The 20,474-nt window shown below is 41.2% G+C and overlaps 2 protein-coding genes and 1 long non-coding RNA gene across 5 annotated transcripts; 2 read left to right on the top strand and 1 right to left on the bottom strand.

The window, feature by feature from the left end:
* Positions 1-4,981, top strand: LOC132139981 (carbohydrate deacetylase-like). Its single transcript, XM_059548723.1, has 6 exons — positions 1-95; positions 983-1,161; positions 1,682-1,838; positions 3,035-3,134; positions 3,648-3,825; positions 4,054-4,981. Exons 2-6 carry the CDS (start codon positions 998-1,000, stop codon positions 4,400-4,402), a joined length of 948 nt encoding a protein of 315 aa, XP_059404706.1. The 5' UTR covers positions 1-95; positions 983-997; the 3' UTR covers positions 4,403-4,981.
* A 1,284-nt stretch (positions 4,982-6,265) lies between these two features.
* On the bottom strand, positions 6,266-10,883 carry LOC132139982 (ubiquitin-conjugating enzyme E2 L3). 2 transcript variants are annotated; one of them, XM_059548725.1, is made up of 4 exons: positions 10,752-10,883; positions 9,066-9,161; positions 8,335-8,521; positions 6,266-7,437 (listed from the first exon to the last, which is right to left on the bottom strand). In XM_059548725.1, the coding sequence occupies exons 1-4, from the start codon at positions 10,776-10,778 to the stop codon at positions 7,283-7,285; spliced, it is 465 nt and encodes a 154-aa protein (XP_059404708.1). In that variant the 5' UTR covers positions 10,779-10,883; the 3' UTR covers positions 6,266-7,282. The 2 variants fall into 2 exon arrangements, with proteins under 2 accessions (XP_059404708.1, XP_059404709.1); XM_059548726.1 differs by lacking the exon at positions 10,752-10,883 and adding an exon at positions 10,472-10,650.
* On the top strand, positions 10,793-20,036 carry LOC132139983 (uncharacterized). Of its 2 annotated transcripts, none has more exons than XR_009433696.1 (3): positions 10,793-10,929; positions 18,685-18,759; positions 18,869-20,036. It is a non-coding gene; the product is annotated as an uncharacterized LOC132139983 (long non-coding RNA). The 2 variants fall into 2 exon arrangements; XR_009433695.1 differs by lacking the exon at positions 10,793-10,929 and adding an exon at positions 11,029-11,154.
* The last annotated feature ends 438 nt before the right edge of the window (positions 20,037-20,474 follow it).

Here is a 20,474-nt window from a genome sequence, read left to right as displayed (position 1 = left end):
GGAAAAGGAAACTTCAGTAATGTCATTGTCTTCAGTCATTCTATCCGCATAGTTGGTTACATTGTAATAATGTCACAAACCTCGCTATAAAATGGGTAAGCGATTACTACATTATTACTGCTGACTAGGAGTATATCACAAAAAAGAAATAGTAAGACATCTTTGTGTTTCTTATTAATAGATCAAGCGGAGTAAATATATAACCGGTATGTAATCGAGCTGATTGTATAAAATATGTGATGGACAGAGAGTGGCAGCTGCTCATGTTTGGTTAACACTGACGAAGACTTTTAGATCTGTCTTATTAACGAGCCGGTGATTTCGCGGGAAGCGGCTCAGAATCGCGTTTCCTGTTGTGTGAATGACACTTCTCTGTCTGTCTTCATATTGATTATTTTGATTATTTTGAATTATAAATGAATTACAGCAAAGTTAGAAATGTTTATCTTAACAATTAGACGCAGTAATAAACAATTGACCTTTTGGAGCGGGCAAAAGGGGTTTAATAAATAGCAAAAATAAAAAGTTATGTTAGTAAATATATGTTAATGAAATATTTAAATAATATATAATTTTGCATTAATAAAATCTAATAAAATGTATAACATTTAGTCTAATGATCCTTAAGTAATTATTAAGTCAAAATAGAATGAATTAAAATTCTGGTAAGCATAAAAATAAACATTATTAATGAATCAGAAATTATTTTTCAAGTAGGAAAGGAATAGCTTCACAATTAGATCTACAGCCTAAAACAAAGATGAAAAAAGTGGCTTTTTAAGATAAGGTAAATCTTCATATAATGCCATAATTAGCATGATTTATTATTATTTATAGCTATTGATTCGTATTTTGTAGTGGAGTCTAAAGATCCTCATTATCTAAAAACAGAAATAAAAAAAATTAATCCAAAAAAAAAAAACCAAATAATTAAAAAAAGCTATGGGTCAATCTCTAATCTAGTATTTTTGTCTTTCATCAGCAGGGAGAAGAGAAGATGCCTCAACCCAAGGTGAAGCTGGTGGTGACAGGAGATGATTTTGGGTACTGCGAGAGAAGAAATCAAGGGATTGTGGACTGCTTTAAAGCTGGTGGGATCTCTAACGTTTCTCTTCTGGTCAATGCAGTCTCAGCGGAGCACGCGGCAGACCTAGCCAAAAGGTACCAGAGCTGATTTTCTAAATACTTTTAATTTCATGCATATATATATATATATATATATATATATATTAAAATTTGATATCTAAGCTTGAGTATCTTACATTTAAACATACTGTTTCAACACTCCCGTATGAATTGTAAGCCTTTTAAACCTATTGCCAAAGATAAGACAAGGCCTAGTTTATATGAGGTTAGATGTATAGCTATTATAGTTAACTAACACTTAAACTTGAAAAATAACTGAGATTAAATAAAATACATAAAAACCTTTAGAATTTTATCATAACTCTTTGCTAAGAAAAAAAAATTCATTAAGTTTAACATGATTTACTAAAATAACAACAAAAAATAGACATAATATAAAAAAAGAAAAAAAATCAAAAAACACAAAACAAAATGACTAAATCACATAACTAAAATTTTAATGAAAACAGAACATAAAAAAATCTGATTCAAAATAGTACTAAAATCTCTAATAGTATCTCAGTGATACTAAAATAACAGTGCTTCTCACACACAGGAATCACATCCCCATTGGGCTCCATGCGAATCTTTCAGAGGGTCTTCCAGTGTCTCGGGATCTAAAGGGCTCGACGCTCCTCAACAAGGATGGATTCTTCCATGGCAAGATGGGCTTCCGGGAAGTTTTGCAGTGTGGTCATCTCAAGATGTCAGAGGTACACAGGAACACACACTCATAAAGACCAACAGTAAGTCACATGGGAGTGAATTCAAACCATAAAGCATGTTTACATCACACTGTATAGGACTGTACTGATGTTATATGTGACCCTGGACCACAGAACCAGCCATAAGGGTACATTTTTCAAAATTGAGATTTATACATCAGATGAAAGCTGAATAAATAAATAATTGATGTATGGTTTATTAGGATCGGACAATATTTGGCGGGGATACTACTATTTGAAAATCTGGAATTTGAGAGAACAAAAAAAATAAAATACTGAGAAAATCACCTTTAAAGTTGTCTAAATGAAGGTCTTAGCAATGCATATTACTTATCAAAAATTAAGTTTTAATATATTTACAGTAGATAATTTACAAAATATCTTCATGGAACATGATCTTTACTTAATATCGTAATGATTTTGGCATTAAAATTTTGACCCATACAATGTATTGTTGGACATTGCTACAAATATGACTTAAGACTGGTTTTTGTGCTCCAGGGACACATATATAGTAGTGTCAAAGGTTGCTCAAAGTAAAACATGAAAGGATTTTATTATCTTGCTTATAAGAGGGGTTATGACATTATGTACTGCATTATCTGCAGCAGGTAAAATACATACCACTATATAAATCCTCTAAATTAGAAAGAGTGACAACCAGGTGAAAAGTGTAAAGGTGTTGTATCTGATTTTTTGTTACATTTTGTTTAAAGTTCACTGTTAGTCAAGAGTGTTTTCACTAAAAACAGATTTTACTTAACCATTTTTACCTTTTTCTTCTTTCTTTCATTAGAATAAAAAAATGTAAAGGGGCCGTATCATAATTGTTCTCTCCTTTTTTTAAGCACACTAATGTTAGTTGAGTGTTTACACCAAAAACAGATCCACTATACTTTTACATAACCATTTTCCACCTTCTCTCTCTTTTTTTAAATAAACAAATTGTTTAATAAAGCTTAGTTTCAGTAGATGGTCTTCTTGGACTGTGGAGGAAGTTTTCATTGTTTTCGTTAACCTCTTTTATTTGCAAAGATCAAAAGTAGTACTTTTCATTATGTAATCTCTTTAAATACATTGTATGAAACCTTTTTAAAGTTTTAGACTTCAGAACTAAGCACAACGAAACGGGTTTGTCTGGTTCTGTCATGCTGTTTGCTTAAGTTGTGTTTTCTGTTTAAAAGGTGGAGGCGGAGCTCAGAGCCCAGGTAAATCGATTTTGTGAACTTATTGGCCACGAACCCTATCATATGGACGGCCACCAGCATATGCACGTGCTGCCAGGTAACAGTGGGTTCGTTTGAACGATCCTTTTCACCAAATAACCAACAATTCATGTGCACTACTGTTCAAAATAATTATAATTTGTAAAAATGTTTTTGAAATCAGTCACTAAAGAAGGCTGTGTTTATCTAACCAAACCACTGTAAATATTGTGAAAAATTATTAAAAAATTTTTTTTCAATTTGAATATATATATATTAAAATGTAATTTATTCCTGTGATGCAAAGCAGAATTTTCAGCATCAGTGTCACATGATCCTGCAGAAATCTGTCTAATATGCTGATACATTACACTCACCCAGTACATAATATACTCAAGAAACATTTACTATTAATATCAATATTATAAATTAGTTGTGCTGCTTAATATTGTTGTAAACTATGATTCTATTATTAATAGAAAGTTCAAAAGAACAGCGTTTTTTGCAACACTTTTGATCAATTTAATCTGTTCTTGCTGAATAAAAATAATAGTATCTTTCAAAAAATATTCCTTTTTACCATGCATTTCAGAGGTGCGAGAGGTGTTCGCCCAGGTTCTCTCTGATTTTGGGATCACCTACACACGGGTCCCCATAGAACCCGGTCTTAAATTTTGCACCTTCCTCCCGCCGCATCTGCGAGACTTCAATGCACAGGTTGAAAAAGATGCCCTTGAATCTATGGAGGTCTTTCATCGCTATGGAATTAGGTTTGTGAGGCAACATTTTAAATGATCAGCACCTGGTTACAATATTGACTTCATTTACAATGTCATGTGTACTCATTAGAGCAGGTTTAGTTACATTTGAATGGTCTATAAATATGAATTCTGTCCTTCAAATACATTAGGTGCAGTATGTACACAACATGCATTAAATGTATTTTCCATTTTTGCTTGATGAAATCTAATCGATACTGGTTTTGTATGTCCTCTCAGATGGCCTGATGTATACTTGGGCCTGAGCACCATGGGTAAGAACATGTCTGTCCCCAACCTGAAACGTGCTTTGGGCTTCACGCTGGACACTTCACTAGATGATGCTGTGTCCTCCTCATTGATACAGTGCAATGATGCTGTGACTGACTCCTATCGTCCGGTTACAGCAGAGCTTATGGTGCATCCAGGATATCCGAGTCAGCCTCACCAGGGCGGATGTGGAGAAGGACCAGATGACTTCTCACAGTCTCCAGACCGACTACACGAGCTTAACACTTTGAGTGACCCTTTTGTGCTTAACTACTACAGGCAACAGGGGATCCACCTCTGTGCCTTTAAAGACTTTTAAACCCTTAGGTCAGAGTATTTAAGGTTTGGCACACTGAATGTCTTCTGCTTTAAGGAAACAAGATCTTAACCCATACCTCAATTAGTCATATAAGTGCTTGGTTTGGGATTGGGAAAGGCAGAAAATCAGAATTCGAAAGCCCATATAAAATGTGTTTTGAAGCTGCTACTTCAAGTAGAGCTAAAACAACTGAATTATACATATTCTTCAACAGAAACACGAGATACGATTAGATTGACCTCTTTTTAAATTTCTCAACTAGACTTTTAATTTTAATGCAGCTAGCCATTTCAACACAGAGAGCTGTATCCTTATACTAGGAAAGTGCAATTTTATCTGGACTTGTTTCTAGAAATGTTGCCTCATTTGTGCAAGTTTCTCTCAAAGCCATATATAAATATTGTAGAGAACTGTAAAATCCAACAACAATGCCATATTTAAGACTTTATCGTACTAGATGTAGATTTGAACTCCACTGAACATGTAGCAATTACTTTATTTAAAAATCAAAGGTATTTTTGGGTACAATGTTTTTAATGAATGTATTTATGATTTTTTTATGAACAGGAAAAAAACTAACCTAATCTGGATTTCTTTCTGAAATATAAAAATAACTTTGGAACAAGTATTACGATGGTCAAAGTGATTTAAGATTGAAAAAATTATTAGATAATTATACGAGCACAGCAAATTTGCTGCACAATATTTTGTATGTAAAATAGGCCTACTAGTAAACACTAGGGGTGTAACGATATTCAAACCGAACCAAAAAACACAGTCGGCCTACACCAATCACAGTATGTACCACGATACTCTCTTGATACCCCACCCCCTGCGTATGTTTTGGTACATATTACCATAAGTAATGTTCTCCAATGACTTGTTTGCATTATTTTTTTTTTAAAGCAATACCTTTTTTGTGCACTTTACAAAACAACAAATTTTAAACAGTCATTGGTTAATGCATTAATTAACATGAACCGAGAGCAATTATTACTATTATGAAGTTAAAAGTGAATCTAGTGTTCTTTAGCATTGCTGGTGTCATGCCATGAGCCCCACACTAAACAGAACTGAACCGTGGATCCAAAACGATGATATGAACCGTATTGGCATATTGTTACACCTCTAGTAAACACTAGAACATGCTTAAACCAACTAGTTGCATCATAGGAGTACATTTGTACACTGAGCACCCATCCTATTGAAACATTCATTCAGAACTAGGTCAAAATAGCCTTTATTTGGAGAGTTCAAAGTTTTGTCACATATTAGGTTTAACTTGTTTATAACCTGTATGTTAAATTCAGGCTATTAAGGACATTTCAGAATAAGCTGCAATTGAAGCAACAGTTTGGGGTTTAAGTAGTAGTCCTCATAAATATATTACTTATGCTAATATATTAAGGTTTAAAAAGAAAAAATCACTAAATGGTCAAGCTCAGATTTGATGCACACACAGATCCATAATGCTGTTTTAAAACAGGGAATCCCAGAAAACCTACTGGATTGGTTGATTTTAATACGAAAACTCTAATCAGAAGTGAATTTAGCCAACGTTTGAGTATGCCTGGTCGTCCTTTTTTTGTTTTTGGTACACAGTGTGGAGCATTTTTAAAGTCTGATACTGCATGAAAATACATTTTTAACAATAGACGAAAACACTGGGGCTTATTTGAGGCGGGTTTGCAAGAGACTTCACCCATATCCATAAGCAAATATTACTGAAATATCTCGAACTAGAGAAAGCCCGCAGAACCTCTTTGCATCATAAAGAGTGGAGTAAAATACCACTTAAGATGGATTTTGAAAGTTTAAAATGATATACTTCATAAAGAAACTGTTGAGAATGTTCTAGAAAACTCACGGTCAACTACTGCGTTTATTCTGTGTCGGGAGAAAATGGGAATAATAATTCTCAGTAGCATACATCTCTGTAAATCTAGGGGCGGTTTCCATGATTAAACCCAAATAATCAACAATATACAAGAATTTCCTATGAAACATGTTAAAAGAGATGTTTAAAATTAGCCATCATGGAATTTACGTTCACTCACACAAAGAGCTTTGTTTTCATCCTTCCCATTTTCATTTGTGAAACAAATATATTTGACACAAATATCTGCTCCTAAGCCACCTTTGTTACTGACTTTACAGTGGTTTTTGCCAATTCGAGGCTTGGTAAAGGGCTGAAAGTAGCCTGTTCTTTAGACATACAATGCAACCCAACAAGTGCAGTTAAAATAAAAAGGTTATATGAAATAATCTGTCACCGTCGCTGAAATCCTCCAGCTCCGTAACCTCCATTTCTCCTTAATATCTCCTTTTTGTTTTGTAGAAGTCAAAGAGCACAAATGTAAGAAGAGGGAACAACAACAGCGTAATAATAATATACATGATAAATAACAATCCATCTTTGTTTTAAATGAACTGTCACTTCCAAAAGTAATTTCTGAAAGTTTTGTGTAATAATGCAATGATTCAATTTCTCATTACAAAAGGGTTAAACAGCATTCGTCAATGAAACACCCTGTACAACTTCCAACTTCTTTTTTCTTAAGTTAGCCTCTAACCAAATTTTGATGCTTTCAAACTTGAGAAAGAAAAATAAACAAGTTAGTAAGGGCCTCAAGCTAACACCAGAAACTCAGATCTGATGTCCTCGCGGCGTCCTGCTTCAAGACGGAGGCTGCAGCTGCGCTGTACTTCTCCAGCTCGACTAGAGTGACACGTGGAAAGGAGAGGAGAAGGAGGGAAAGCGGGCAGGAGGGAGGGAGGGATAGAGGATATGGTTTGGGAGTCGGGAGGAAGGTAGTAGAGCGAGGGGAAGAGGATCAGAGGAGTAGGAGGGGTCTGGGGCTACACACTTGTCTTGTATTGTTAGTCCACTGGCCGCTTTTCGCCGTGTTTCTTTGTAAACTCTTCTGCATTCTTAAAGAATTTTTTACGGTCTTTTGAGTATTCTTCTGCTAGGTCGGCCCTCAGAGGGTGTTCTGGCTGTGGGTCGTTCACCAGGGCAATGAGCGACTGAATTACTGTGAGAAGAAAGGGAAAAAAATCATTAATCATTGGTTACAACAACAACAACAACAAAAAAAGTATTTATTAACTATTTTATATATACACACACATACATATACTGTTCTTATAACAGAGAGATGAATTTATATATATTTGTTTTTTATATTTCTAATACTCTTTTAAGCTTTAAACTCTATAGTTTAGTGAGAGAACTATATAGAGAACTATAATATAATATGGATTTTATATAATTTTTGTTTCAGTTTTTCCCCCTATTTTAATTGTAAAGTTTTAGTTATTGTGTTGTGTCTTTTGGTAATTTTAGTGGTTTAATAACAATTATTTTTAAATGTTTGTTTTCATTCATTTACTTTCATTTTAAATTATTTTTATTTCAGTTATTTTAGTACATTAAGAGAAATGCTGCATTGGCAACTAGCGGAGTAAAAAATGTTATGTTTTATTTCAGTTAACATTTGAACATTTGTTTTATTTTAAGTAATAAAAATTGTGTTTTTACACACTGTAAAAAAGTGTTTTTACAATTTGAGTAAACTATAATAACCCTGGCCTTCATATTTATGAAAAATCTGAATTAAAAAAAAAGAATCTATCCAGTGTCATTTAAGTATCAATTAGATACTATTATAGTTTTTATTAGTAAGACGTAAATGACCATCATCTTCATAAAACAAAAAACAGAAAAAAAGGATTAATCAAAATAAACCTGAATAAAAAAAAATAAAGGATGTTGCCTACTATATAAACAGATGGACAATAAATACAAACATCATCACAAAGCATTTGTTCGTGATTTCTGAGTGTGTTTCTGCACCAGGATCAACCGAGCTTCAGCAGTCTGACTTATGTGGCAGTTTCAGGCATACTGCAACAACTGCAGCGCATCTCACCTTGGTCAGTTTTGGTGGCTGGTTTCCAGTTCTCTGCACTAATGACAGGCAGGCAGACCTGTCCCTTCTCGTCAATGTTGGGGTGGTAGATCTTCGTTTTGAACGTGATCTTGGGTGGTTTGAAAGGGTATTCTGCAGGGAAGATGATCTCGATCCTGAACGCCCCTTTGTCGTATGGAGGGTTGTCCTGTGGGAGAATAAGGTAAATGAGGTGAGCCCAGCTCAGTCTATAATGTACATGATTAAAAAATAAATAAATGATGAAATCAGGACAGAAGTGTGAATGCATGAGGAATAAGAACACATATAGCTGATGCATTGATATAGTGTAGGTCTAAATGCAGTCTAGCTTTAAAGTCCACAAGAAATCTGAAAGTCCACCTAAAATTCAAGCAATGTTTTTTGTGCCCAAATTGTTTACTACGAAGTGCAAAAAAATCTAACCTCGAATGAAAGCTGTCGACTGAAAGTAAATGTTGCACTTTATTCAACAGCAATATATTAAAACAAACAACTTTGGAAAAAAAATTTTACATATACTCTCTATATTTGCAAAAATGCTAATTACAATGCAAAAATAATTTTAAAATGTAAAAATAATAATAATAAAAATAAAAAAGATATCCTAAAGCTGTTAAAACATACCATTTCTTGTCTGTATACTTTACACATATGCAATGAACATGTAAACAATTCATAAAAAGATGTATGAGCATTTACTAAACACCTACTGGAACAATGAGGCCTTGCCATGTCAATATGTTTGATTCATCAACTTGAATGTTACGGAAGTTTTTCATCCCAGATTTGCGGATTTCTTCAAGCTCCTGATAAAAAGGGTTAGAAACAAGGATGCATTAGATACTATTACTGGGTTTGCAACTTCTGCTTCTCAAGTAGAAACGTTGAGATATAGCTTATGCTAAGACAGTCTCTCCTAATCACACAATGGCCATTAATTAGGCAGCAAACAAAGCGCAAACAAATGACAGTTAACATCATATGCCAAGACCTCCTATGTATGTTTATCATGGACAAGACATCGTTCCCAAATGTAACGTGAGTCAGGTCTTGACCTAAGGGGTTGGAGAAATGATCCCTTGCTCAGCAGCTTACTGTAAATAACTGACCTGAAGTACAAGTGTGCCTGCATTAAAAACAACAACAAACCACACCTTAAATATCTGAAGTGCATGCAGCGTCATATTCAATAATTGCTCTAACATGTGCGGTTTACGATTAATATTTAGTCTCACATAGGAACTATGCAACTAATTAGATTATTCTGTCAATTATTCATTTGATTAATCAGATAAAAAAAAAATAAGTTACTATCTGAATTTTATAATCAAATTTGTTGACTACTTATTGCAATAAGTCAAATCAAACATCAGCAACTACATGTTCACTGTAGTATAGTAAAAGGGTGTGTTTTAGTGCCCTGCAAGAATAACCCATTTCCTTCAATCTCCACTGAGAGCTGTCTGACATTTACAGCCATTCTTATCAAACAAGGAAGTAAACTAGTTAAAATGATCCCTGTGACATACAATACGTCCACTAACTGTACATAAACACCCTAAAACTTCAAATATACGACAGTTCAGAGGAGTTAAGCTACAAAAAGCATTGGTCAGACACATCTAACGTTAGGTGTCTAAACCCAGGTTATTCATGAGTTGTAAATGAAGAGACTTCGACAAGACGGAAGTTTAGAAAAACGAAAGCTTGTTGAAGACATACTTACGGTTTCGTTTTATTATTATTTTTTTATCAAGGGCGTAACTACAGCTAATCACCTGAAACTTACGAAACCGTTTAAGTAGTATTCTACTTATTTGTTTTATTTAAAGCTTAAAATGTAAAAATAAATGCGTATATTTGATAGATGTGGCTGGTTTGGTTCTTTGGGGTCATGTCTAACGTCACTGCAGCGGGGTTAAAACAACATTATTCGCTTAAAAACATCGATTAGTTATTGTAACAGTCGATTAATTTATAGTTATTGTAATCCGATTTGTTTGAATCAACCGAATTCGCTGTGACGGAACTCGTCGTATTAGACTCCTGTGCGTTAACGTATATTTATGTCATTTACATCATTTGTGTCAACGAATGATAAAACACTGAAGCCTACTGTAACGTGTCCTTTGACCATGTATCTCTCCGATCTAGACCCAAAAACCCTGTTCAAGCGTCCCGCGGCCTCCACCGGCGCTTTATCTCCTTCATGTTTGGAAACGCGAAGCGAGCCGAGTCATCGAGAGAGAGAACTGCTCGAACCAACGCCTATATAGCACCAGCGAACGATCAAATCGCATTTTCTAGGGGCTAAACTTTATGTTTAAAACCCCATCGCGTCGTCGTGTGTGGCTTTTCTTTTTGCGATATAAAAAGTATACGGTTTGGACGTCTACCTTGTGTAGTCTCCTGCTCGCCGCCATCTTGAATCTTTCAACTACTACCAGAATGCACCGCGCGGCGCATCTATGAGCTCGTCCGCGTTCTTAAAACTTCGGATGATCTGGGATCAGATTTAATATTCGCGCGCAACCGACGCAACAGGCGAGACGGGAGCGCGTACAATGATCTCAGGTCAGAGCCCTTGGGTACTTTCCATTACAAAACGAAACAAAAATGCCACTGTGAATGGAATTGATTCTCCCATGATTAATCAAGACATAATTTGGTCAGCCGTTATTATTTAACGCTACGTTTCTTGAAAATGTATTAACCTAAATTAACGAATAAATATAACGGTTTCAGTAAACTTCGGAATGTAGGTGTGCCATAGCATGCAATAAACGTCCTTGGCAAGAAGTGCGTTTTCCGGATTTCTGTTTCCGTACTATAATAACCACACGATGTCACTCCCGAGTAAGGAATAACGCTTACTGTTAAGTGGATATTTGATGCAGATATTTATGTAATTTAAGAGAAATCCATCATTAAGCATTTTTAAGTTAAATATAAGAGGACAACAGGGGCCTTTTTCACTGGAGGAACTGTTGGGTTATGGACTATTATTTTTGTCAGAAGTGCCGGTTTGAAGTTAAAACTCCTTAATAATGAATCTGAAATGGGTCTCAGATTGTGTTGGTTCTCTTACGAGAGTTCTCTCGTACTGCGTCTTAGCTAAGACGCTACGGGAAAAGTCTCTTTTCACGATACACTGAAGCAAAAAATTATCCTTAATTTTGAATTATTGTAAAGCGCATTTGCAGCAGCACACAGCCATAGGCGAGACGGCTCGCTCGCTCATTGGCTGCTCTGCGGCAACTGCATAAGCCTATCGAGCGCAGGCTTCGCGCCCTCCATGCCACTTCCCGCCGAAACGGGTGTGGCCTAGCCCTATAAAGGGAGCTCGAAAAGGCTGACTCACCTGAGATTCATCTCTTCAGCGAAGCTCACGCATCGTTGTATCACGAGAGGAAGCAAGCGTCGTCCGATTGCATCTCAGCGGGACGAGCCATTCCTGAAGCCGCTGGCCAACGCCGCCTTCCACTGCCGTTCCTGCTGCGCGTTCCGGCGGCTATATCCTTTTTTCATATCCTCGTGTGTGTGTTCGCCCTGCGACACACACTCGTAAAAGAGCTGCGTCTTTTTAAAGATGCCCTCTTGCGGCTCGTGCAGAGCCCCGCTCAGCGAGGGAGACCGTCACGTTATCTGTGCCTCCTGCCTGGGTGAGGATCATGCAGCGCTCGCGCTCGCTGACGGCGGCTGCCCTCACTGCGAGTTGTTGCCAATGGTGACTCTGAGGACTCGCTTGGCATTTTTCTCTGAGCCTGCATTCCCCGCTGCGCTGCAGCGCCGTAAAAAGCGCCGCTCCCAGCGGATTCCGGAACCGTCTCCAGCTCAACCGAGCTCGCCGGTTCGCCCTGCTTCACCGGCCTCCCCTGCATCGCTTCCCGATGGTCAGCGCCGCTGTCTGCCGCCGCGTCTTCCGAGGAAGTAGATCTCCCGCGTCGGGGGAAGAGGACACGTGCTCTCTGCTAGCTTCGGGCAGTGAAGGCTGGGCGAGCTCCGGGGATCTCACGCTTTCTGCTCAGAAGCCTCGGCGAGCCTCGGCCTCGAGTGGTCTGCACCAGCGGCCCCCTCTCGTTCCCGGCTGGATGGTAGCTTTCTTCCGGATGAGCGTACTTCGCCGAACTCAAAGCCCGCCCCATTTCTTCCTAAGCTTCACGAAGAGGTGGCAAAGGCTTTGAATGCTCCATATTCAGCGCGAAATCTTTCGTCTGTCTCGCCAGCATTCTCCACACTGGATGATGCTAAAAACAGAGGCTACCAGTCACTTCCGCCAGTGGAACAGGCGATAGCGACGCACCTTTGCCCGCCCTCTGATGGACGGCGGATGAAAGCGGTGTTGCCATCTAAAGCCTGCTGCATGACGTCATTTCTGCTGCTGGGCAGGCTGCGTCTGCACTTCACATAGGGTGACCACCTGCTAATAAGCCCAAGGGGGGACAAGGGGTATGTTTCTGAGGGACAATCTGGGACACTGCCTTGCACGGCGGTGCCCCCACCCCATGGGCAGACTCACTGATAGTGGTTTACCCATTTCTAGCACATACCACCTTACATGGTATATTAATAATGCCCTATTCCCCTAAACATGTGTAATTGCTGATGTATGCTCATGACAGAATTGACAGATGCACTTCCACTTATGATTTACTTTAGCTATTACATTTTATTTATTTTTCATTACAATTTATTCAATTTAAATAAATTATAATATAAAATTATAGGATTAAAATGAATTGTAGTTGCTCAACACCACAGGAACAGTTAAAAAAAGGTCTAAACTCACAACTCCAGAGGTTCACGAGGAGGAAGGATGGTGAACTCGCATGTTAGTAAAGGCAAGAGCATAAAAAACAGTTTGAAACAGGACACACGTTCTCTTTTTTAACTGATGATGGCGGTGCCTCAGAGTCTCTTTCTCCATTTTTCGAATTGGAAAGCGCGCATCTAAAGTATGCACGTGCGTGCGCTGTCATGACAACAAGGAAAAGTTGACAACAACCTAGTCATCAGTTCAACTGAGGGGTGGGTGTGGCAACAGTAGCGTGCTGAACTGTCAAGTAAAGTTCGTTTGGCTGCCTGGGGCTCGAGGATATAGAGCAACCAACTTTTTTTGAGCAAGCATTGATTATGCGTGACACAGTCTCAATTTGCGGGACGCATGAATTGGGCTTCAAATGCTGTGCGTGCACGCGCTACACGGGACGGGTGGTCACCCTAACTACACACTATGGCCACGCTGCAGATATTCCAGGGTGATCTCCTCCGTAAGCTGGACGAGATGGGACCTGAGGCTATCTGTCTCGCGGATTTGAGGAGCGCTTCAGATCTCTCTCTTCGCGCTACTAAGTCCGCTGCACAGGCCATGGGACGAGTTATGGCTTCCGCTACTGTGGCTGAGAGGCATCTATGGCTGACGCTATCAGACATGGCAGAGTCTGAACTCACTGTGTTCCTCGACGCCCCCCTGACTCCCGCTGGCCTCTTCGGATCTTCTGTCAACGAGCTCGTTGAGAGATTCGTCGAGGACCAGAAAGCGTCGCAAGCTTTCAAGCACTTCCTCCCGAAGCGCTCCGGTTCTGCAGCGAGTCGTGCTAGACCGGCCCCGCAAAGCTCTCAGCCACACCCCCCGCCTCCTGCTCCTTCATCGCAACAGCGTCAGCAATGCAGCTCGAGACCCCGCTCTCGCTCTACCGGCCGTCGCCCCGCGCCGCGGGGACCACGGCAGAGGATTACGGTGAGGCCAGAAGCCCCGAAGTCATCCTAACACTCCTGGGAAAGCGCCGGTGTACGAGTCCCGCTGTGGCCGAACTCTCACCCAAGCGCGCCGCTGTTTCAGTTCCAGGGATTGTGACTGTCTCAGCGTCTTCTGCAACGCGCAAGCCGGTACAGTTGCCAGCTTGCCTGCACACAAAAGCCGTTATCACGGCTACCCAGATATTTCCCGAAAAGAGTGTAATTTCTGGTGTCCCGGCCACGGCCGATGGTGCTATAAATGTAGTGACGATGCCCACTGCTCAGTGCCATCTCCACATATAAGCACAGCCCTTCACACAGGGCTCGCGCCCATAAAAGCGACTCAGGTCGATCGCGCGCACTACATAGTAAACGTGCCCACTCCTCAGTGCCCACGAACACTATGTCACACACGTCATGTGGTTTCTGTAAAAACGAAACCCGTGCACGTTCGTTCTGCCCAGGCAGACAGCGAGTCGAAAGCAGTAAATGTGCACGCTTACAGCCCACAATTACTCACAGACAGCACGAGTCCCACGGGACCCGCTCAGCCCTCCCTCACTCGGTTAAGCACAGTGGCGGGGTCGAGGACGAGCGATCTGCCCGCTGTGATCAGCGCGCTCCCCGCCTCAAATGTCACAGGCATAACGCCCATGTTACAGCACATCGAAGCGCTGCCGTTGCCCAGCCAACAGAGCGCGCTTCGCATCCAACCCTTAGCCATTCATGCAGACGCATGGTCAGCGCTTCCAGGGGTTTTGGATTGGGTGCTAGACATTATAAAGAGAGGCTACTCGCTACAGTTTTTTCGACGCCCTCCGCGCTTTTTAGCGTGTGTCGAAACTACGGTCAAAACAGAAGTAGCACACCTACTTTGAGCCGAAATATCAAAACTGTTGAGCAAAGGGGCTGTGGAGCCTGTATCTCAAGCTCAAAGCGAAGGTGGGCTGTACAGCAGATACTTTCTAGTGCCCAAGAAAGACGGGGGTTTCAGACCCATACTGGATCTAAGACAGCTGAACAAAGCATTGGCGAAACGCAGTTTCAAAATGCTTACAACCAGGAAACTCCTCGCGCATATTCGCAGAGGAGACTGGTTCATGTCGATAGATCTGAAGGACGCGTATTTTCAAATACAGATAGCGTCACGTCACAGGCGATACTTGAGATTCGCCTTCGAGGGCCAGACATACCAGTATACAGTCCTGCCGTTCGGCTTGTCCATGGCTCATCGTACGTTTACGAGGTGCATGGACGCAGCGCTCACTCCTCTCAGACGTGGAACACAGGGCCATTTTACTCGATCACCTCGAGAAACTCGGTCTCAGTGTCAACTGGACGAAGAGTTCGCTGAACCCCAGTCAGACGATACTGTTTTTGGGTATAGCTCTGGACTCACGCTCCATGACGGCGCGGCTTTCGCCACAGCGCGCGTTGGGCATTCAGCGCGCAGCGAGCTCTCTCCGCTGCGGCGCGACCTTCTCGCTCAGAGAATTTCAGAAGATGCTAGGTCTCATGGCCTCAGCATCACCAGTTCTTCAGTTGGGCCTGCTCTGCATGCGCCCCTTGCAGTTCTGGCTGAAAGCGCGAGTACCGCACAGAGCGTGGATATCCGGTCAGTTGCGTCTCAAGGTCAATCAGAGCTGTGTTACAGCCTTGAAACCCTGGACAGCGAACGACTGGTACCAATCAGGTGTAAGCCTGGGGACTTCCTCGAAAGTGAAAGTGGTGTCGACGGACGCCTCCACTTCGGGATGGGGAGCGCTGCTCGAGGGCAGACCGTTCTTTGGCCTGTGGTCAGAACAGGAAAAGCTCCAACATATCAACTGTCTGGAAATGCTGGCAGTGGAGAACGCGCTGACGCGCTTTTGTCCCCGAATCAAGGGCCACCACGTCTTAGTCCGTTCGGACAACATGTCTGTGGTGTCCTACATAAATCGCCAGGGTGGTCTCAGGTCCCGAAACCTGTACAGGTTGGCGGAACGCCTCCTGGTTTGGGCTCAGCGCAACTTGTGCTCGCTGAGAGCAGTTCATGTGCCTGGGCTACAGAATCTGGGTCCAGACAGACTGTCCAGAAGCAACATTCCCACGGGCGAATGGTCTCTACACCCACAGACAGTCCAGCTGCTGTGGGAGGGATTTGGCAGGGCGGAAGTGGACCTCTTCGCGTCCCACGAAAACGCTCACTGCCCCGCGTTCTTTTCCAAGAACGAAAGCGCGCTGTCACAAAGGTGGCCGTGCTGCCCGTTCTATGCTTTTCCCCCCGTCTCCCTCCTTCCGCAGGTGATAGAACGGGTGAGGGAAACAAGATGCTCAGTACTGCTTGTAGTACCACTTTTGGAAGAACCAACCATGGTTTCCAGATTTGATGCAGTTATCAGACACTGTCCCGTGGCCAGTGCCGTTGAGGAGGGACCTCCTCTCACAGGCCAGGGGCTCGATTTGGCACCCTCAACCGGAGTTGTGGTCCCTCCATGTGTGGGCGCTCAACGGTTACACGCTGATCTCTCAGTGGGAGTGCTAAATACTATCACTCAGGCTAGAGCTCCGTCGACTCGACGGCTATATGCCTCGAAGTGGTCAGTATTCTCCAGCTGGTGCACAGCTCGGGGACGTTCACCCCTTAGTTGTGAGGTGACGGAGGTTCTCTCCTTCCTACAGGAGCTGTTGGATAAGGGCAGAGCCCCCTCCACGCTCAAAGTTTACGTGGCGGCTATCGCAGCGTTTTCTGAGACAACGCTCGGTCAGTCAATAGGAAGGAACGATTTGGTCATCCGCTTCCTTAGAGGAGCTAGGAGGCTGAATCCTCCCAGACCTCCATCAGTCCCTGTATGGGACCTCTCGACGGTTTTGGAGGCCATGAAAGGTTCCCCTTTTGAGCCTATCGGAACGATTAGTCTCAAACATCTGTCATTCAAGACAGTGTTCTTGTTGGCTCTCGCTTCAGTGAAGCGTGTGGGTGACCTGCACGCGCTCTCGTTGAGCCCGACTTACTTGGAGTTTGGGCCTAATGACTCAAGAGTCATACTCAAGCCTAGGCACGGTTATGTGCCAAAATCCCTCAACACACCGTTTCGGGCTCAGGTTATTTCCCTGTCTGCCCTGTCGGTGTCTGAAGAGGATGGAGACTCAAGTCTTCTTTGCCCCGTTAGGGTTTTAAGAACTTATGTGTCTCGCTCTGCTGTCTTCAGACAGACTGAGGAGCTGTTTGTCTCGTTCAGTGGACGTTCCAAGGGAAAGGCTGTTTCGAAGCAGAGCCTATCCAGATGGATAGTTGACGCTATAGCGTTAGCTTACACTTCCAGGGGCCTTCAGTGCCCACTGGGGGTCAGAGCACACTCCACAAGAGGCGTCACCTCATCGTGGGCGTGGTCTAGTGGGATTTCCTTACAGGATATATGTATGGCGGCAGGATGGGCCTCGCCGTCTACATTTATCAGGTTCTACAACCTAGAGGTTCCCGCTCTGCAAGCAAAGCTGTTGTCGGTATAGTTGAATCAGTGTCCTGATGCGCTGCCGACTGTTATATGGGCAGTATTGCGTAAGACCCACATTCCCACATTGGTCAGGCCTTGCCTTGAATATGTGATGTCATATTGCCGCGTCTACGGACGCTGCTGGATATGGGACGGAGGGTTTCCCCCTCCTGTTCTAGGACTCTCTGTGAGTCCCTCTGGTGATTGGGCACTGTAAATCCTGGGCGTCGCTTCCAGGTTTATTGGTGTGTGATCTCTGCACGCACGGTGTCTTACATTGGGATCCCATAGCGTCTTAGCTAAGACGCAGTACGAGAGAACTCTCGTAAGAGAACTCTAGAAGAGGGAACGAGTACTGCGTTCTCTGCCGTGCGTACGATTCACTCTGGTTCGCTTCGGCGATGAAATAAATCAGGTGAGTCAGCCTTTTCGAGCTCCCTTTATAGGGCTAGGCCACACCCGTTTCGGCGGGAAGTGGCATGGAGGGCGCGAAGCGCCATTGGTCTGATGACATTGGTCTGATGTTGCATCAGCCTGCGCTCGATAGGCTTATGCAGTTGCCGCAGAGCAGCCAATGAGCGAGCGAGCCGTCTTGCCTATGTCTGTGTGTTGCTGCAAATGCGCTTTACAATAATTCAAAATTAAGGATTAATTTTTTGCTTCAGTGTATCGTGAAAAGAGACTTTTCACGTAGCGTCTTAGCTAAGACGCAGTACTCGTTCCCTCTTCTAGAGAGAACCGAGGTTACATTAGTAACCGAGTATGTTTTCTTTGCTCGGACCATGATTGCTAACAAGCACATTGTATACTTTGGAAAGAAATAAACTGGTCTATTATTTCCAGATAGAATAACTGAAATTAATGCACTGGCCATAACGCCTGTGGATCTCTTGCATGAAACATGAGCGCAATGGATTTATATGTTAAGTCCTACTTAACTATGTAAAAAAGTCTTAAGTGATTGCATTAAATGTAAATTTAAACTATAAAACATTTTCTTTTAATTTTAAATAACATGCAGTTAGATGTATGAAAACATTACATTGAGTTTGCACTTAAGTATTTTTTTTAAAGTACATTCTTTTCATAATAAAGTGCACTTCTTTTTTACAAGGTTACCGTCACTGCACTGTCCCTGTCAAACAACAACTCAAACCAGCCTTAGATGGCTTATTGGTCTCCACACCTGGTGAGCATTTCCCAAAAGCATTGTGTGGGCTGTTTGTGTGCTTTTGAAATTGTTTATGCATTTGGGGTTTTGTCAGTTTGTTTATTTGTTTAATCTTTTCTCGTCACAGGAGCCCATACTACATCGCCATGCTTCCAGATATAAAGTGGACTTGCATGCTCCCGTGGTTTCCTGTAAACCACATGACTGAAACAACTTGTTCAGACTTGCTTCCCCTCCAGCAATTTCAGGTAAAGATGGGCTGTTACAGATGGGAAGCACTAACTGTCTTGTTCCCACTTTTGCTGTATTTAGCGTTCAAGAATCTTAACTGGCTTTACTCAATACATTAATCCATGATAATTATGTCAAACTAATGCTTTACATTTCAAGGTGAGTAACTTTAGTAAAAGACTTGAATGAAGACATGAATGACTCTGATAACAGGCATAAACACAAGTATGCAATTGCATAGAAAAAACCTGTCAAAATACATAATAGATGCATATGATATGATCTAACCTAAATATTGATAACAATAGCTGTATTTTCCCTTTATTGCATGACCTGCTTCATGCAGTTTTGGACTTGTAACTAGGTCAATTATTGCTTATACAGCTTAAAATCTTAAAGATGAGCTTCAGAGCACCATTGTAGCAAAGTAGGTTAGAGCTTCTTCTTCTTGTTCTTCTTCCGCTCTATGGCTGCCCATTGAACCGCTTGTGGGAAAGTTATGAAATTTGACACACTGATAGAGGACAGTCTCAACATTAACCACAACAAATTTGATGTCTTATATTCAAACTCTCTAGCGCCACCACTTGTCCAAATTTGCAGTCATGTTTATGCTAATAACTTTTGAACCATAAGGTCTAGAAGAAAAATCCTTTTCCCTCTGATTCCTAGGCTAATGCAGAGTCGAATGGACTCATTTGACTCTTTCGTCAAATTGGCTCAGATCATCTTCAGACCATGCTGGTAAAAAGTTATCAAAAGCTTTTTGATAGACCCATCAGTTCTCGAACACCGCACAAACGAATTTGACAAAAAGCTTGCCAAATCGGAGGTTATGTCTTTCCAATGTTTTGTTGTATTAAGACCAAACTTAGTGTGTGTTATGATAAACTTGACCTGAGGTTACTTGCAGAGTTCTGCCTCAGTGCCACCTAGTGGTCTGGAGACTTGTCTATTTAGATTCAGAGCAGCATACTGAGTGAAACAATATACAATTTTTTGTCAAAATTTTTTATATTTTATGAATGTATTGACATATCGCTTTTAAACTCTGTATGTGTATTCAGCACCATGCCCTGAAGGTACTCAAAAAGATTGATGCCAGTGCCACTTTGTGGTCAAAAATTAAAATGAAACTTAAAAAAATGCTAATAGCTTTGAAGATTTTTTGTCTATTGTCATGAGACTGGCAGTTGGACTAATGCTCCATGCTCCTCATTATACCTCTGTTGTGCTTGACCCCTTAATTGCTGCTTGCAGCTATATTTTATATTGTTTCCAATAGAAGTCTTATTGGATTGAGGAAGAATGTAATGGTTTATAATCACAGTAAAAAAAACTCACTCAGAAATTGCTAGTAAAATTCACAAACAATTTAAAAAAACAACAACAATAGAAACAGCAGTGTTTAAAAAAAATTACTAGTTGTGTTATATAACTTTCTCAGTTTACAGAAAACATCTTTTGATGCACAACCTTGGACACATCATCAGTGTTGTTTC

Source organism: Carassius carassius, chromosome 4, assembly GCF_963082965.1.
Source record: "Carassius carassius chromosome 4, fCarCar2.1, whole genome shotgun sequence".
NCBI classification, from domain to species: domain Eukaryota; kingdom Metazoa; phylum Chordata; class Actinopteri; order Cypriniformes; family Cyprinidae; genus Carassius; species Carassius carassius.
Note: the sequence above shows the minus strand (reverse complement) of the source record. Positions and strands in the feature narration are given on the sequence as shown.

What these genes read in the sequence shown, in the direction of transcription:
- LOC132139981 (XM_059548723.1), top strand. Translation starts at nt 998, where the DNA reads ATGCCTCAACCCAAGGTGAAGCTGGTGGTGACAGGAGATGATTTTGGG. An exon ending in GTCATCTCAAGATGTCAGAG is followed by an intron (nt 1,839 to 3,034) that starts GTACACAGGAAC and finishes TCTGTTTAAAAG; the next exon opens with GTGGAGGCGGAGCTCAGAGC. An exon ending in GCATATGCACGTGCTGCCAG is followed by an intron (nt 3,135 to 3,647) that starts GTAACAGTGGGT and finishes CATGCATTTCAG; the next exon opens with AGGTGCGAGAGGTGTTCGCC.
- LOC132139982 (XM_059548725.1), bottom strand. Translation starts at nt 10,778, where the DNA reads ATGGCGGCGAGCAGGAGACTACACAAG. An exon ending in CGAGCAGGAGACTACACAAG is followed by an intron (nt 9,162 to 10,751) that starts GTAGACGTCCAA and finishes CCTTTTTATCAG; the next exon opens with GAGCTTGAAGAAATCCGCAA. An exon ending in GGCAAGGCCTCATTGTTCCA is followed by an intron (nt 8,522 to 9,065) that starts GTAGGTGTTTAG and finishes ATTCTCCCACAG; the next exon opens with GACAACCCTCCATACGACAA.